Here is an 18,955-nt window from a genome sequence, read left to right as displayed (position 1 = left end):
AGCCAAATAACATTTAGGATTATTTACCATTTAGGGTTGAGCTACTGCAAGTTCTCATTTTCTCACTTTTGAGATAATACTAGTCACCATCACTCAACATAGTGTATGCTAAAGTGTTAGTATGGAGCACTACAGTGAAATGATCTACCGGGGACCCATGGATGATTTTGGTGTCTATGTTTTCAGCACTTAAAAGACAAAAACTTGATGTGTTCCTTTATTATCCTTTATCATATCCTCCAGCACTTACACTGCCATTCTTCCCATGCGATGATGCCTTGCCTTCACCTCTCCTGTGTCTGTGTGAGGAGGAAGAGGAGGTGGAGGAGGAGGTGGAGCAGGTGAGCACCCCGGCGGCGGCGCCCTCCTGGCTGAGGGAGGAACCGCCGTCGCAGGTGCGTTTGCGGGGGGGATCGTCGGAGAGCGGGGACAGGAGGGGGGGGAGGAGCTTCTCGTCGCGCCGTCGAGACTGCTTCCTGTTTAGAGAGCTGGAGTAAGACACACACACACACACACACATACACACAAACAGGTAAGAGTTATCAGTCCCTGCAAAGTGAGGTATAGACAACATTTTGCATACTCAGCTTTATTGAGATGAAATATTCACCCTCTTGTCTTTTTGCAAATTTTCTTATGCTACTCATCACCGTACATTATCAAAGTGGACAAGAAGTTAAAAAAAAATCTATGTGCAGTCTAATAATGCAGAAATCCAGCATGTAAAAGTAATCACCCGCTTGCTCTACTTGGGCTAAATCATCTCACTGGCGATAACATCCAACATTTCACGTTGTTCACACATAATAGTTTGCAGCTATTGAATGATATTTTCTTTTCAAAACCGTTCTAATTGTGCCTTTCTTGCTAGAACATCACATATTATTCCCCCAACTGCCTCGCTGTAGCTCTTGTGACTCATATTGTTTGCAGCACAACAGATAATATTTTTCTGTTTTTCTCTCCCTGGAAACTCTGGGGGTTTGATGTAGCGAGAAAGTGCTGAGCTCGCAGAACAGCGCCCCAGGCTCCGACATTAGTGATAATATACAAAACCAGAGAGACAAAGACTAATTAGTTGCTATAGTGTGTGTGTGTGCGCGTGTGTGTCAGTGTGCTTGTGTGTCTGTGTGCATGCATACCTGTCTATGTGCGTCTGTATAAGCCTGTGTGTGTGTGTGTGTCTATCTGCTTTACTAAGTGGATGCCAGTGTGCGCATGCATCACTGTATGTGTGAGCTCTCCTCGTTATTTAAAGGGGAAATAAGTTAGATCTTTACTGCCTCATAACACAAAATGACCACAGTATATCTGCCAAATATATCTGCCACCGATCTCCAATGACTCTGCAATTACTTGGCCAGCTGCTGGCTTTCAAAACTCACTCTGTTTTGGAATAAACCCCCCCCACTGTAGGAGGAGATAAGTTCTATCAGTGTTGTTGAAATTCTTACTGGTCGCCAATAGAGGTTGACAGAGATCATAGGTTACTTAATGCCGCTTTAAAGGAGAATTCCGGTTATTTTGCTAGTTTTTTGCCATCATGACGACTGATTGTGTTCAAAATGTCATCACTGACTTCAATGCAGAGCTACATGTAGCTTCAGTTTGCCGGTAGTGCTGTTGTGTAATACCTTTAACTGCCGACACTGGTGGATTCACTGTTATGTTGCTATGTACTGCTTGTGTTTACGCAATTCATGATGCCAGGTAGGAGATATCGGAGTACGCAAAAAAATTCCCACATATCCTACTTGTAATTACCACTAGGAGGTGGATGTGAACAGGTTTTCCTAGTTTGCAGTTCATAATTACAGAACATCCGATATGAATTGAACGCAGCATCAGAGTACATGAGCGGTCTATTTGCCAATGAGCTCATGCTAGCTAAAATAACATACCTAATACCGCAATGTACGCAAGTCAGAAAATCAGTGTGGGTTGAAAAGATGTGTTTGAATCGCTTTTGGGTTCAACTGTAGGCGCTTGTTTCGGCCCTGTGTGTGTGTATTGGAGAGCAGCGCTCCCTGTAAACTGGAGGTACATAAAGCTCTACAGTGAACTAAGTGACAAAATTCTGAACACAATCAATCATCATGATGGCAAAAACTAGGAAAATAAGGCCCAAGCTCAGAATAACCGTAATTATCCTTTAAGAACACATCTTGTTGTATGGATCTGAGGAGGACCGTCATCATGCAGTTTACAGCTTCCATAAAAAAGCCTCTTTAACCTCCTCTGGCTGAAGAGAGGCCGCATGATAATGGAACATTCTGGTGGCTCCGTGGGCGAAGGCCGCTACCACACAGTGTCACGGGTTCAGATCCAGGCCACAACCTCCGTCTCATGTCACCCTCTGTCTTCCATCTTTCCCTTCCATCTTTCCTGACTCTCCCCGGCTGCATACTGTCTAATAAAGCGGAGATGCTATAAAAATATTTCCTCTGTAGCTGTCATGATGAGGCTTATTTATAGAGACAGCCAGCTTAGTCTGTTTTTAATAATTCAAATGGAAAGCTGAAATTCATGGTTTGTCATTCCTGGGTCACAGTGCGAATTTAAATCCCGTCCCCAGCGACTTCATCACCCATTAAAAATTTTAAGCCTTTCTGAAAATACTCATCTCTGAAAAAACACGTCTGATTACCTCTACCAGTCCCTGTCCCAGTCAGATGAGGCAGGGGAAGGATGCAAAGCCGGGCCTTTTCCATTACGCAGGAATCAGTTGGTACTCACATTTTGTCATGTTAACCAATAATCTTGGTTGAAAATACTCAAATTGTTGTAGAAGTCAAAGGAGAGGGTCCTTAAATCCTGATACGCAATCCTGATATGCATTAAGTGTCAATATCTCACCTCCATATTTCTTAACATCCCTTGAGCAAAAGCGTGGCATTCTATTATTTTTTATCAAATCGGTTAAAATCTCATTCTCCGTGTTCCCTTGCTTGCGACAGGCAGAGCAAGGAAACCGCGAGAAAACATCGTCTCTGTTGTTGTGATTGCATTGGATGAGCATACTAACTGATTATTTACCAATGGTTACGAAGTTAAAGGAATATTTGACCCTCTACTCTACTTCTATATTTTACTTTTTTGGTGTACCCACTTTCCCTCAACCTGCCTCATCTACTTCAGCTTCAGTTAGTGATTTCCTACATTTCCCAGAATTACTTTCAGCAACCCCCAGATTACTCGTCCTGACATTTACTGTTGATGTCTTAGACAGTTGAAAATGTTTCTCCCGTGAAACTCCACTGTAGCTGCGCTGGAAATATCCCGACGTGACATCCCATCGTCTACGTTAATAAGACAAATACACCACCAAACAGCAAAATAGACCCAGAAATGTAAATTACATTGCCAGTAGCTGTTTGTAACAAAGTGGTACATACACATTTTATTGGGCGTTCACTGCAGTATTTGTCCACTACTGTTTTTCCTCCCAGTTCGTCCTGTGGGGAGCTACTCTTGTCGGTGTGTATGTTGGTACTTACTCTGTGGAGCTGTTCTTGTGGGTGTGTATGGGGGAGATGCAGGGTGGGAGGAGCTGGCAGTCTTTGTCCAATCGCAGCTTCTTATTGCTGTTGACTGACGACTCACCGTGGTCCGACTGGGAACATGGAGGACAGATAAGGCATTCAGTGAGAGGGAGAGAGAGGGAGAGAGGGAGAGCAAAACAAACGGTAGAGATTCAAAAATACTCAGCCAGATGAACAGATTTTCATCCCAAAAACATGATAATTTGAAGCCAGGATCCTGCTCCTCACCTTGTGTTTCCTCTTGCTCTTGCTGGTGTGTTTTTCTGTCGGGACCACCATGCTGCCAGCTGTCTGCCTCCTGTGTTTGCCTCCGTTCTCTCCTCTGTCCGTCCTCCCGCTCAGCCTAGGATTGCTCTGCTCTTGCGTGGGCGGGTTGTCCGGGGCCCCGAGACCTTGGCACACCTTCTCTCTGTCCCTCGCCGCCGTCGTCCTCTCCCTCTCTCCGAGCCCGAATCTCTCCCGGTCATCTCTGTCCGCCTGCTTCTCCCTCTCCGTCGGCCGCTCTCTGTCGCCCTGCCTCTCCCTCTGCCCCATCTCCTGCCCTGTCCTCTCGCCTTCTTCTTCCGGTCTCTCCCCTTTGGCTAACTTCTCTCTGTCCCGCGGCCCCGGCCACTCTCTCTCGTCCTGCCTCTGTCTCTCTCTCTCTCCTGCCCCTATCCTCTCCCTCTCCCCTGGTCTCTCCCTGTCTCTCTCGCCTGGCGCTTCGCCCCCGTCCCGTTCCCCAATCCCTCCTCTAGATCTTTCCCCCAGCCCCTGCCCGGGCACCCTGCTCAGCAAACTCAGCTCGATTTTCACCCACAAGCTCTGGATCTCTTGGTATTCTCTCAGGGGGGAAAGAGGCAGCTCGTGTCCCAGGTTGGAAGGGGGGGACATGGATTCCAAGTCCTTGCACGGTCCCCCTAACCCTCCAGGATCGGGAACCGAAGTACCAAATGAGCCACTTAGGTTGGTAATGCTTAGGGAGTTACAACTACTACTGCTGCTGTTACTACCACTGCTAATGCTACTGTTAATACTGCTGCTACCATTAGTGGTCACGCTGCTACCGTCTTTGACCCGAAGTCCCTTGCCTCCAAACGTTCCTAGACTCCCCACACCGCTAGTAGGGCCAAGGCACGGGGGAAGGGGCGTGTGCATGTGCGTGTTGGACAGAGTCTGCGTGTTGATGGCGGTGCGCGTCGCCTGAGACGGCAGGGCCGGGACTTTGGCCGCCTCCTCCGCGTCCGAGTGGCATTCCGACGAGGAGGAGGAGGAATCCGTTTCGATGAATTCTCGGGACTTAGGCGTGATTTTGCTGCTCGGGCCTCGGTGTTTCCTCTTGTCCTGTTTTAAAGACGTAAGAAATGTGGAAGAGAAGGATAGGGCAAAGGGTTGGGTGAGCCTAACTAGATCTAACCGATCATCAATCACAGAATGATATAGGACAAACATTATGAAGAGCAAAAAACAGGGAAAAGGTGTCCACCAAATAGCATTGTGCTATATTAATGACTAGATTAGACACTTCTAGGACACTTCTAGGCTAGATAAGGTTAAGGATGACTTAATTGTCTCAAAGGAAGAATTTATCTTGAGTTGAACAAAAAACACAGCACAACATAAATCACAGCTAACAACAAAGGCATAAGGTGGATATAATATATGACAAAACCATGTAAAGTTTCAACTTTATCAGTGGCCTAGTTATCAATGTGGATTGGCAGTAAAAGATTCTTCTTGTTCCTGACGTCCACTATCATTTGGAAATGAAAAAAAGAAAAAGTTGACATCGTTGTGCATAATTGTACGTAGGAATGAATTAATGTTTGGCCATCTGAACCAATGTCCAGATGAATGAAGCTCAAGCAGCTGGTGAAGAGATGGAAGACGTCAAGGTCAGGCTTGTCAGTCTCTCTTAGGTCAGACTTGTCAGTCTGGTCTTAGGCTATATGACAGAGTTGGATGGAGCTGCTGCTTGCTAGTTGTCGGTGTCCTTGTGCCATTTTTATTAGTTAAATATGAATATGTTTCATGACCCTAGAACCAAGCTAAACTATTCTAGATGCATTGTAAAGTATAAAACACATGAGGGCGTCGATAGTGCCTGAAAAGCTGACTTCTTGGAGATGTAAGGATTCTTCAGGATGACAGCATAAAAAAGGATTGGATTTTTGTGTTTTTCCGAACAAACAAATATAATGATGGGAGGCGCCCATGCCACAAAGATCAACAAAGATCAAAACGTGGCACATCTTCAAAAAAACAGTAACCTAACTCGGGCCTGGAATGCGTTGCATGCCGAGAGTCTGCAGTGATGTTCCGTTATTTTGTTTTTCTGAACATGAGTCATATTTATTGATCTTTCTGACATGTGGGCCTCACTTCAGTGCTTTTCACTTTTTCAACTTTTTCTCTGGGAGAACCACAGTCTCAAGGTTTACTTTCCTGTTACCCCAAATTAATTTTGCAGACTTCTGTTTAGGCTTCAAATCACACAGGGAGATTTTTGGATTTTTATAGCCAACAACTGTGACGCTGATATTTTTAACTATTGATATTTTGATATAAATTATTCTGGAAATGCAAGAAGCACCACTTTCCCCTTTTCCTAGTTAAGGACTGAATAGAAACAGTTCCATGTTTTATAGTCATTTTATAATCTTTCATTCTCTTCTCTCTCTGTCTGGATACATAAAGTCACTGAGTGTTAAGTGGTGAAGTGATTAAGTGATAATTCAGCTTTCTCTCTTTCTTACTCCCTTCTTTTTTTCTTGCTCTCTTTCTTGCTCTCTTTCTTTCAACTTGAAACTACACAATCTTCATAAAACCGCTAAGTGTTAACTCGTTAAAGCACAATCATTCAGCTCTCTCCCTTTGTCTGTTTGTCTGTCTCTCTCTCTCTGTCTCCATATTTCTATAAAAACCAGTCAGCTGAGCCATAACAGTCATGTAATAATACAGTTTTTATGCTGTGGAGTTTTATGACTTCAACAAATCACCCAGAGTCTATGAGGATGAAGAGATCATTATGGGATACATGGACAGTGGTAACTTACATGCATGGAGGACTTGGACTTGAACATTGGGTCTTTACATATTCCAGATGCACATTGCGGAAGGGAAAGTTCCCTAATGTGCTTGGGTTGGGTTGAGGACATGCATCCCCACTGTGTATTTTATTCCGATAATGTCCTCTTTCCCTGAGAATCTCTCATTTGGACGAATATGGGACTGCTGGAAAACTAAACCGCTTATTTTTTCATTTGAGCTGAAATCCATCCCTGTCAGATGAAGACAGTAGGCTTTGAAGCTCTTGGAAATGACCTTCCCCTTGTTGTCTTGCCTGTTTTTGATGATTCCCACCTGAACCGTAAAGCTAGGTTTATTGTAAGCTCTAGGAAAGACAGAGACAAATAATTTGAACTGTAAGGATACTCCCAGCACCAAAATAAACCAGCGGGCTAGCACTTGAAAGCAGAGGATTTTTCAAATGCTGGATATCTCAGTTTAGGATGAATCTCTTCTGCAGGCACACACACACACACACACACACACCAGGCTTGGACTCTTCATCCAATTCAGGAAGTGGATCTTTTAATGTGTAGCATTTTAATATCAATAAATCATTAGACTTACCACATTAATTTTGAAACATTAGTATAATTACCATAAACAAAGACAACCATCACTGCGAAGATTGGCAGCCTCTACACTGCATTTTACATTGTGTGTCAGTGGGTCGGTTTTGGCGGGAAAATTTGCTGGATTGCTTTACGGCACAAAACAGGAAGAGAGTGCTGTTCTTTCAATGCAAACGGAGCTTCTTTGTTGGTTTGCTTCTTTCTTCTTTGTTGGTTAGTTTGCTGTTAAAGCTTCTTTGTGATAGGAAGCAATGGGGTTTATGGGAAATGTGGTGTTAATTTTAAGAAACACTAGCACTATCTCGCTGGTGTGAGATAGAGGCTACCAATCGTCCCCACCATGGTCTCATTTGTTTACAGTAATTAAACCAAGGTATCACAATTAATTTGACAATGATATATTGATGTTTAATGCTACACACAGTATTTTTTAAAAACAATTGAAATTTTTACATTTTGAAAAACTTTTGGCATGACATAATTATCTTGTCCAACCCATTAAAGTAATAAAGAATGAGTCTGAGACATTAGCAAAGGAATTAGTTTCTATTTACATTTTCTATTGAAGGTCAGCTCTGATCACACACACCCCACACACACACACACACACACATACATACACTTCTCGGCCCACCGCCACCCCACCCCCATCCTCCCAAACACTAACCTGGCTGACACTCACAGCAGGCATCGGGACAGGGGCTTGCTGTATTGACGACGACGGAGTGACTGTGTTGTTTGCGTTGGTAGCGCTGCGGGGTTCCTTCCTGGGGGCTGTTTTCCCGCTGGGGGGTTTGGTTCGCGGCCTGGGGGGGTTCTGGTGCTCCAGGGAGGGGGGAGGCAGCAGGTCCTTATCCCTCGCTGCAGGGCTGGAGGGTGGAATCAGAGGAAGAATTAGGATTGCAATCGGAATTGGATTAAAAATCGAGGAGGTGTAGGAAGAAAGGAAAGATGTTCTTGCTTCCCTCAACCACGCTTGAGCACGTCAACTTCTGTAGTGAAGCTTTACGATGGGAAGCTCCCAAGGGAGAATGTGTGTAATTGTGAAAAAACCCCCAACAAAAAATGAATATGAAAGAGCATGAAAGTCAAGTCAGTGTTTCAGTCAGTGTCAGTGTTTCTTTCTGATTGGCCTAATGTCAAACTGAGCACCTCAGCCGACTTCTACTCAATCTGTGCATTCTTGTCAGAAACAGATGCAGAAATCAGAGAGTGTTTCAGTGGCTAGTTGCCAAGAAGCCAAGTGATCCAGTGGGCCCTCTATAGGCCCTTGATACTGACTGACAGGGTTGGGTGTAAAGCCTTAGTAACAGGTTACAATAATGTTGAGTAAAAATATTACAGTTACCAATCAAGAATTAAGCCATCACTTTTGTTTTCACCCCCTCTAAATATCAGATTGAAGTTGAATTATCCAAAAAACGAAATCACACCCTCACTTTACGATTGGTTTTGGTCTCCTGCTGAGCTAGTTTAGATGAAAAATGGTGGAAACGCTGATTTTCTCTGGGTGGAAGCATTCCCACCACTTTGATTCTATTGATGAAAAGGATGGAAAGAACATTGGACATCAGCGCTACTTGGTTTCCCTGATCATTCACACAGAAGCACAGAGGGAAGGCAATGAGTTATTGATTGCCGGCAATGTTGGGGGTGTAATAAGTAATAGCATTACTTTTGAATGAATAACGAGTAATGCGTACTGTATTACTTTACTCAACGCTGACGAGTGTCTATGGGATGGTCCATCAGCTGACAACGTCTCAGCGCTGTAACCTAGCAACGCTCCTCAGAGCACAAGACTGTTGTTTAGCGGAGTCAAATGAGGCTTTTGGGATGCTGCCAAATGACTGATGGAAATCACATTCACTTTACCCAAAATGCAAAGGAGTGGCCACTTTGAAATGCTCAAGTTAAGTGGCCACTTGGTCAAGGGTGGAGTGGCCAAGTGTTTGGTTTGAGAGGAAGACGTTATTCTCCATCACTTCGTTCATTCATGCAGTCTTCGCATCTTTTCATCCTCACTTCACTTGTTTCCTTCCTTATTGCCTTCCTCATTCCCTACCTGTGTTCTTTGTTTGCTTCTTTCTTTCTGTCTTTCTTTCTTTCTTTCTTTCTTTCTTCCTTCCTCTCTCTCTTTCTTACCTGTGCTGGTTTGCTCTGGTCCATGTCTGGTTCTGATTATCCTCCAGACTGTTTGACCTCTCTGTCCGTCTGGGCTGCTTCTTCCCCGTTGTATTCCTCCTGGGGGTCGTGACCTCTGACCCTGACAACAGCCCCGGCGACAGCCTCATCTTTGACCTCTGTCCCTCCGCTGAGGCCTTCTGGCTCAGCTTGGCCTTGGCCTTCTCTCTGCCGGGGCTGCCGAGCATAAAAATTGATTTTTTTTTGGTGGTTAGAGACACAGATTTTGTCAGACAAGCCACTTCAGTTTGTCAGTCTCGTTTGTCCATCCATCCATCATTCATTCATTCATTTTTAAAACAATCCAGCTCATACCAGAAGGTTCCCCTTGTATCCTTGTGTTCAACTGTCTGTGCAGGTGTGACGGGGGTGCTGCTGGCTCCGCAGGGCTTGGTCTTGGCAGCCACACCCACTCCCGGTGCCTCGCTCCCTGGGGAGAAAGTCTCCGGACCCTGGGTGATGGAGCCTGGGCAGCGGAGGTAACCAGTGAATTTCACGCTTGTAATACAGTTATTTCTCCCCTTAATAACAAACGTTTACCTGCACTGTGCACTATGAACTCTGTTTTTTTCATTCATATTTAATTAATTTAGGAGTCACCTTATATATACAGTATCTTAGAAGCTAAATTCAGAGCTGTCCAGTCCATACGATCAACCCAGAATATCTTTCACACAGATACATAGATTCCCTATAAGACACACTGGGTTTAACCTTCCATATATACAGTATATATATACAGTATATGTACCAACCGGTGTCATGATGCTCTTGCTGTGGGGGAACCAGCGGTTTGGTTTGAGCCTGGACTTTGTTCAACCAGCTGTCCAACTGCCACTTGTTGGTGGAGGGAGGCTCCGGCTTTGGGGGAGGGGGGTGTTAAAGTACGGTGGGTGGTGGTGGAGGGGAGATGGAAACGATGAAGAGGAGAAGAAGAAAACACAATTTAGAGATTATTAAAAAATATTTTAAAGGGAGGGAGATAGAAGGGATACCTTCACTGTATCAGGATGTTCCTATCTGACAAAACAGCATCATATATCAGTCAGAAACTCAAAGGAAGTTAGAGATGTTTTGCTTAGCTTTGATGCTACTTAAGGGGAAATTAACATCAAAAGGATTTTGCCTTGGGATCATAAATCAATACAATGTTTATCTTTTTTTGCAGGTAAAGACAGAGCACAGGAGTGTACACTTATGCATTTTTAAAGCATTTTCCTTTTTTAAGTAAAGCAACTGTTTTTCAGTAAGATGGGAAAGCAGCTCCATTTATCCTCTATGCCTCCAGGAAATAGTCATTTTGTGATTATTTTACCACAATAAACAATTACCAGCAAATATTGAAGAAATAATCATTTCAATTTTATTACACTTAACAGTGCAATCAACCACCCACTTGATCGCTCATTCTCTCCCTCCCTCTCTCCCTCCCTCCCTCCCTCACACTCATCTAAACACACACTCTCTCTCTCTCACTCACACACACACACACACACACACACACACACACAGATAACCTCTATGAAATCCTAAATGTGTAATAAATTGCCAGTCATGACAAAGCCATTCATTTGTGCAAATCAACAATAAACACCGTGTGCATTCTGCTGCTCATTACTGTGATGTGTCATTTTTACATACACCTGCCTGTTCACGCTCCTCTATAAATATTTGGAGGTAGGATGTTTAGACTGAAAGCTCTATAGAGGCTTGAAGTCTTTTAATGTTTTTTTCTTCCTATTTCTCTGTGTTTCCCTCTTTTTGTCGGCGTGTCTGCCTGCATAAGTTCATGAAACCAGGCAGCGTTGAGCCATCATAATAATGTGATAATTCAGTTTTCTGCAGCGGAGTTTTATGACATGAGCAAACCACCGAGAGACTGTGGGAACGAAGAGACCATTTAATGTACAGGCACACACACACACACACACAGGCCGATGTGAGTGATGGTTGAATCGGTTAGAGAGAATAAAAGAGGCAATGAAAGTGCGTTTGTCACTTCGGGAAATGTAAACAAAGATTGGAGACACTTGTCAGAACTGGAGACATCCTTGACATTATATTAGTGAAATGTTTTAGCGTCACTTGTTGAAAGATTGTTTACTTGCCCTCCTATGGGATTTCAATGACAGAAAGACTGTTACCTCTGCCTTTCACAAAGAAGGAAACGGGCAAAATGAGATTTTGACAGCTGGCATGAAGAAAGCCTTGTGTGGCTCCGGTGATGAGAAGTGTCTCCAAACTGGGACACATGTACTTCTGTTCTGTTCTGTGGGTTATTTAAGGATATAACCCATAGAAATGAAGCCTGCTTGATACTAGCAAAAACATATTTCTTTTTTTTGTGTGTTTTTTTTCAAATATTGTGATTGCAATATGGACACTGCTTTTAATATAATATTTTTTTAATATAATTAATATAATTATATAATTAATATCATATTTTCTCCATAATCTTCCAAATTTATTTTTCTGTACTTTTTCAAGTAATTTTTCAGTATATGGAAAATGACAAAAAATTGCATGGAAAAAAGTGATGCTAATGCTTAGGATTAGCTCAGTTTGAAGATAATGAGTTTTGATTTTTTTTTTTTAATTCATATAATTTTTAGATAACTGTACAGCCTACATAAATAAAAATATGCTTTGTTGCCCCGCAAAAATTAACTATGTAAAGAAGTGGTAAAATCACTCACACACAGTATCCATTCACATGGCGTCATAAAAACCTTGTGTACGAGGAAATCTGGAGTCAAAACAAGACCCAGCACACACACACACACACACACACACACACACACACACACACACGCTCATCATCCCATACCTCTGGAGTATTGGTGCGAGAGGCGGGGTTATACTCGCTGTCGCTGGAGCTGCTCTCTGATTCGTCCGTGTCCGACTCTGAGCTGCTCTCTGATTCGCTGCTGCTCCCTGACGCTCCGCTGGAGATAGATAGATAGATAGATAGATAGATAGATGTTAAGTTAATTATTGAGTCAATGAAGACATTCTCATTCTAATGTACTGTTTGTATTGATAACTAATGGAATAAGCCACTAGCAGTTGGATAACAATGTTAAGAGAAGCCAGCCACCTTTATACTGATTCAGTAACAATGAAATCTTCCGACACAATATAATAAACGGCTGTTAATAAACACACACACACACACAGACACACACACCATATTGAACTAGCACAATTGTTGGTTCATCCTCTCTTGCACTCTGATTGGCTGTTTATTCATCCATCCTTCCAGAGTCCTTTGAAATGGCCTCCTATGAGGCAATACACCCGCTCGCTCGCACTTAACACACACAAACACGGATTCTCTCTCACACACACACACACACAGAAATTGCAATTGTGTGTAGCTCGCTCTCTTTAGCTCCCTATGTGTGTGTGTGTGTGTGTGTGTGTGTGTAATTTCAGTTCAAGGCTGCCATCACAGCAGGCACCAATCTGTGTGAGCAGTCAAGCAGCAAATCCATCAACTGCTCCTCAGGCAACACACACACACACACACACACACACACACACACACATGCACACACACACACACACACACACACACACACACACACACACACACACACACACACACACACAGTGGAGGATACTGTATGAATGCAGACTCTGCCCTGTTTTTCCTCTTCTATCATTACTCATCTCTTCTCTCTCCCTCCCTCTGTCTCTCAATTTCAATTAAATTTCCACCTCAACTTGCTCTCTTAGCATCAAAGTTGGAACAATAGTGGCGAAGCATCAAGTTAAATTCTGTTCATACATATGTGTGTGTGTGTGTGTGTGTGTGTGTGTGTGTGTGTGATTCAGTGCCTCATCAATGGAGGATCCGATTGCTGCGTATTCATCTCCCCTATGCACAGTAAAAGATCATATTGAAACAGCTTTGGAAACTGTTTTGAACTGATATCAGAAAGATATTTAGGTCCTGATTTCACTAAACGATGCAGGGAGCAGCTATGGATGACTTTTTTGTTGAATTGTTTGTCTAAACTTTTATTTTGGTGGCATATTTACGTGGGTTTTCAACATTGGTTGTCATGTCAACAACAAAATAAACAAAATAAGATTGAAATTAAGTGTGTGTTGATCACCAGCGTTCCTCAATGCATTTCCGTAATTTTCTCAACGTGATCACAGATACAATTCCAAAAGATAAATTATGACTCATTACATTCAGCGCTTCCTTGTTAATGAGAGAATTTGAATGATTCAAATAATGATGTGATTTGCTCTTGAGCCTATTTGTTTCTGTCATATTGACAGACCTATTATTCTCTCACATAGTGCATAAACTGTTTTATGTCAAAGCTGTTGGAATACCTATTGCATTAGATACACTTTATTATGCCCAGGGGAAAATTATTGTTGTGGCCAAGTGCATAAAAACAAAATTTTATATCTATATATTATACACAGGGAGGACATGGAAGTACCAACAACAAAAAACACATACTAATCATATACTACATCACATACTGACCAGTCTGCTCATACATGGATTGCTGGCAGACTGAGGCAGAGATGGCAGACAGTTGGTGATAACGGTGTTAGGACATATCCTGGACTATCTAGTTCTGGGGGTTTTGTCCCTTATTGCCTGTAAGTGCTTGTTTGATGTCTAACTGGAGAGTGATGAGTCCTTTGAGTCAGCAGCAGCTCTCTGTTTTGGAAGGGACTCGTTATTCTTTCTTGATTCAAAACCCAAAAAGAAGACTCATGTGGAACGGGCAGCCAGCAGCAATAGAGAAAACAGCACCATCCAGAATTATTAGACCCCCACAGGGTCTCGTCTTGCCCTTAACATTCATTGTAATTAATTATTTTTTAGATAAAAAGAAAATAACTGAGAATAAATGCAGAGTATTATACAAATGCACCAATTTTTACTGGAGAAAAAATGATCTTATCCCCCTCCACCAAATACAAATTGATTGGTAATGGATGTGCAGGCAGTGAATACGGTCCAACTGCCATTGTGGACATTGTGTCACAAAAAATATGCGATTTGGTGGATGCTTTTATCCAAAGCACCTTATAGTATGATGAGTGCATGCATTTCTAACACTGGGAAGCAAACCACTAACGCTGGTGGGTCCAGCAAATGCCATTGATAAAACACTTGGCAAGAAATCAGATAAAATTGTTTGCTGCTTAATTGTTGGATGTGTAGAAATTAAATTCAAATGTCTTTAATCCATCAGAAAAACTCACCTATGGGTAGTACATTTTTAAAAAAATAGCGCAATTAATAATAAACTGGCTTCTTTTTCATTGCAGTCCTTCTTTCTCAGCGATGTGGAAACTTTTTGAATTCATCTCTTCATTTTCCAAAAGAAAAAAAAATCCTTGTCTTAGTAGAAAACACAAGACAAGTCTATATGTCATGCGTTCATGGGTCTGTTTTTTGGTTTAAATTGGAATGGGTGAAGTTAAAGGGAAGCACGAGTGTCGTTCCCTCTCTGTGGGATTGTTTGTTTAGTGCTCTCTAAGCCTGCTGGATCCTGGCAACACAATCAGTATGTGTTGAAGGAATCAGATGAAAGGAGATAATGAGTGTGTGAAAGCGTTACACCTGGCTCGCTTTCCTTGTCTTGTCTCAAGACTCAGTCATCCTCTAAAACAATGATCTGACTCTGCGCTCGGTGCCAAATTAGAATGTAACACCAACTGAGGTGCTACATTCTGACAGATGAGCGTTTTCCTGGACATTTCAGCTAAATTCCTATGGTGTTTCTTTTGAGGGTGAAACATGACCTAAAAATGAATGCTTGAGTGAATCATTAACATAAATATAAAAGTATATATCAAAGCATACTTCTCTCATTAGATTAAGTTGATTCCATTTTGTGAGTAAGTGTAGTTCTATTTCAGCTTCACCTCATATTCTTGATTTCTTGTAGTTCCCATTATTTCTTATGTCTATTTTTTGATGTGTTTCTGACTGAACCTGTACTTGTTAAGGGTCTCTTTTCTATGCCAGACACTAGAGAGATATTGTACCCATTCATAATCTCTCTCCTGGTCCATGTAATTATAGTACATAAAAAAACAGAAATATAAACAGTAACTACATAGAATATAGTCTCTTTTTTTCTTCAGTGTTTCAAGGTCTCACTAGGTCTCGCTCTCTTCTGTATTTCTTCTATCAGTGTTTATTGAAGACACTGAGCCTGTGCTCTCTCTCCCTCTGTGTATGTGGATGTGTGTGCACGTTGCGTAAGTAACATTGATAAGACTCACAAAGTAGCCTTTGTCAGATCTTCTGACTCCAGCGGAGGCTTTTGTGTCTGTCTGTCTATTTGTGTGATAAAATCACAAACACCACAGGGGAAATGAAAGCCTCACAGCCTTGACAAAATGATCTGTTGGTTTGATATGTCCAATGGGCCGCACAAGATCCACATGGCGCACCCGCATACTTATGGGGTGCGGCTAACGGGCTAGCATTGCCAGCAGCTCCGCTTATAGGCTTTGCAGTTGCCTAAATCTCCCAGCATCCACAGCTGGTACCAGCATGGAGGTCCAGCAGAGAATTGGCTATAGGCAAATAATGTCTAATTATATAACAACTGAGAGATGCTGTGGTGTGAGTGTAGTTCAATTCAGTAACGTTATCAGTAAAAGTGAATAGTCTGATTAGGTAGATTTGTTTCCAAATGTAGGTTACTGTGACACAGTAAACTGTCTTGTCTTTAGCTCTAGTCTCTACTCCAAAACCCTCTAGTTAGCTTAAGAAGAGTCAGCTCAGTTAACCTGAACAAACTGTTAGCTAGCTAACTAGCCAGCAGGCTCATTTAGCACAGCAACTGATGTTAACATGTGATTATTAGCCTCTACTAGCTTCTACTAGATACATTAGCTAGTATGCGTTCAGTTTCCCGCTTCTTCCACTCTGCCTCCATCTCATCCATCAAGCTGGTTGGCTTCTTTCCAGTGGAGTTAAAGTGTCTCAGTTTTATGTTTCTCCAAGCTGTCCTTTGGCAGATTTTCTTGCCTCTTGGACCTCTGATGATGTACTGGAGGCCCTTCTTGGCCTCCCGCTGGTCTGTCAGGACACTGGCTTGCTCTTTATCCCGCTGGATCTGGAGGGAGGCCAGCTGATCTTTAGCCTCCTTTCTGCTCCTCTCCACCTCCTGAGGAGTAGCCTGGACTTTGGTCAATTCTTTGGTCGCCTGAGTCAGGACCTCAAGAGCACTGTTCCTCTGGAGATTGAGAGAACATACTAGTCTGTCAAGGGTTTTGAAGATTGGCTTCATTTCATTTTTTTCTGGACAGCAAGCGCCTCTTTCCTCTCAGGAGTGTGTTTCTCTCTCTCCCACTGAGTCATCTGAAACCTCACTTGTTCCGGAGCTGTTGTAATAACGGCCTGGCTGGAGGCCTGACTCACCTCAGCAGCCTGCTCAGAGTTCTCCAGGTTGAATAGGGACGTTTGCGTCTTTATGTTCTTGCTCTCATTCTCCACATTCTGCATGTAGGGCTTCAGTTATTCCATGACAGTCAGGGTTTCTTGTTTCTCACTGAGGCAGGTTGCCTGTTTAGTCTAAGAGTCACTTGGGTGTGATCTCAGCTGCTCCTCCACCTCCCTCTGGATAGGCCGGGCCTTTTGAAAGCCTGATGTCATGGCCTCTCTGTTGCTGTGCCAGTCCTGGATAATGGACTCTAGGCGCTCCTCTGCCTCAATGGTCTTTGAATGCAGGGAGTCAGCATTTCCAGGGAGTCGGCCACTCCTTGAGGAGTCAACATCAACACAGCCTGAAGGTCTTTGGCTTGTACCTGGCACAGATCAGCGGCTTGCTGATGGAGCGCCTGCTCATGGTCTGTCTCATCAAGGCCTATCTCTTGAGGGCAACCAGCTCCACCTCCAAACACTTGCAGTGGTGACTCCACTCCTCCTTCTCCATTCTAACTCTACCAGCTGGGAGTTCCTCAGTGGCTTCAAGTAGAAGGACTCTCTTCCCACAGACTGTAAAACCTGTCTAGCTCTTTCTTCTCCTGCTCCTGGAGCTTATCAATGGCGTCCTGCAGAAGGCTTCTCTTCCTTTCACTCTCTGCTATGGCTGTGTGGAGGTCATCTATCTTACGTTTTCAATCTTTGTATGCTTACACTCTTGTCTATCTCAAGAGCTTTTGATATCTTCTCTTCAGCCCTAGCTATTGTTGCAACACGTTCATCTAGCTGGGCTGCTTTGAGCTTGCTGTCCTTCATGAGTTTCATGGCTTCCTTCTCTTTCTGTTCCACCTTGGCATGTTCAACCTTGACCTCAGCATATGTCTTGTCCAACACCAGTTTATACTGATTGCTTCCTGAAGGCTCTAGCCTCGTTCTTCAGCTCCTCAGTCTCTACAAGCTGCTCTTCAAACACCCTCTTCCTCTGCTGAAATATTAATTTAAGGGAGTATCAGTAAATCTTGAAGACTGAGGGGGATATGATTATATATTTCATTTTGTATGTTTGGAAACACATTTCGTAATTTTGGTACAAGTTTCAGTTTTTTGCATTACGGGACCTTTTTGGGTCCCTAATTATTTGTCCATACAGGGCCGAACGCAGATAGCCAAGACTTAGTAATTATATATAAATCTACCTTGTACCAGAACAACATTTCTATAAAAGGAGTAATAAGGCCAAAGAGGGAAAGTACCAGGATGGCAGAAAAGAACCTTGTTCTTGTTGAGAGAAAAAAACAATCCCATCAGAAATAAAAAAAAAGTATTTGCAATAATGCTTCAAATATTGTACAAATGTTTGATTATACTCCCATACGTTGGAATGGACATGGACAGTTATGTTTGGGGATATCACTAGTTAAATAGTATAACAAAATAAACATCCAGCTGTGCTGTATGGTCTGGTTTGGATTGTTTCTCCACTGATTAGCCAGCAGGATTTGAACATAAGGAGGACTATCAGCAGACAATTGCCAGTTTTGTTCTTTTTCTTCTCCAAATCGCTTGCGTCGGGAAACTGAATTGATCAGGCTCTAAAGACAATGGAGCTGATGGCTTTGAGCCAGACAGGCCATGGCTTTGCTAAACCCCGGCCAGTAGAGACAAGACAAAACTGAGTGTGAAACAGGATACTGCTGGAAAAGAGCACCTTTCATGGGTAAATAAAGCTATAAAGCAATAAAACTACCAGCGCACCAACTGAAAATATGCAGAATTATAAAGGCATTATGTGACTGTAAAGTGAAGATGTGGAGGCCATCTGGGCCCAGTTCATCTGTCATCTTATCATCTGCCTTCAGCTCGCTAGTTCTGCACTCGACTTGGCAGGGTTTACCGCCGCACAGCTGGCTTTACAATCTCTCTCTGTCTCTCTCTCAATCACTCACACTCTCATGTGTGTGTGCGCTCAAGCATGTGTAGGTGTGTGTGCGATCTGTATTTGTGTCCGTGCGTGTGTATATGCATGTATGTGCGTGCGTGCTTGCGTGTGCTAGCGTGGTTGCATGTGTGTGTGTGTTTATTTGAGTTTGAGAATGTGTGTGTATTTATGTGTATGCATGCGTGTGTGTATATGCATGTGCCTCTCTTTGTGTGTGTGCATCTGTGTGTGTGTGTGTTTTGGGGTGTGG

General features: G+C 43.0%; 1 protein-coding gene across 1 annotated transcript in view; it reads right to left on the bottom strand.

Moving 5' to 3' along the window:
• aff2 (AF4/FMR2 family, member 2) overlaps nucleotides 1–18,955 on the bottom strand; it is a 121,812-nt gene that overhangs the window by 10,027 nt on the left and 92,830 nt on the right. The window contains exons 11-18 of the mRNA XM_071927121.2: nucleotides 12,174–12,291; nucleotides 10,102–10,207; nucleotides 9,662–9,812; nucleotides 9,308–9,523; nucleotides 7,824–8,031; nucleotides 3,771–4,865; nucleotides 3,498–3,613; nucleotides 251–488 (exon numbers count right to left, since the gene is read on the bottom strand). Of these exons, the coding sequence (XP_071783222.2) occupies nucleotides 251–488; nucleotides 3,498–3,613; nucleotides 3,771–4,865; nucleotides 7,824–8,031; nucleotides 9,308–9,523; nucleotides 9,662–9,812; nucleotides 10,102–10,207; nucleotides 12,174–12,291 (2,248 nt within the window). The remainder of the gene's footprint in view (nucleotides 1–250; nucleotides 489–3,497; nucleotides 3,614–3,770; nucleotides 4,866–7,823; nucleotides 8,032–9,307; nucleotides 9,524–9,661; nucleotides 9,813–10,101; nucleotides 10,208–12,173; nucleotides 12,292–18,955) is intronic.

The sequence above is a fragment of the Centroberyx gerrardi genome, chromosome 16 (assembly GCF_048128805.1).
Source record: "Centroberyx gerrardi isolate f3 chromosome 16, fCenGer3.hap1.cur.20231027, whole genome shotgun sequence".
Lineage (NCBI taxonomy): Eukaryota > Metazoa > Chordata > Actinopteri > Beryciformes > Berycidae > Centroberyx > Centroberyx gerrardi.
Note: the sequence above shows the minus strand (reverse complement) of the source record. Positions and strands in the feature narration are given on the sequence as shown.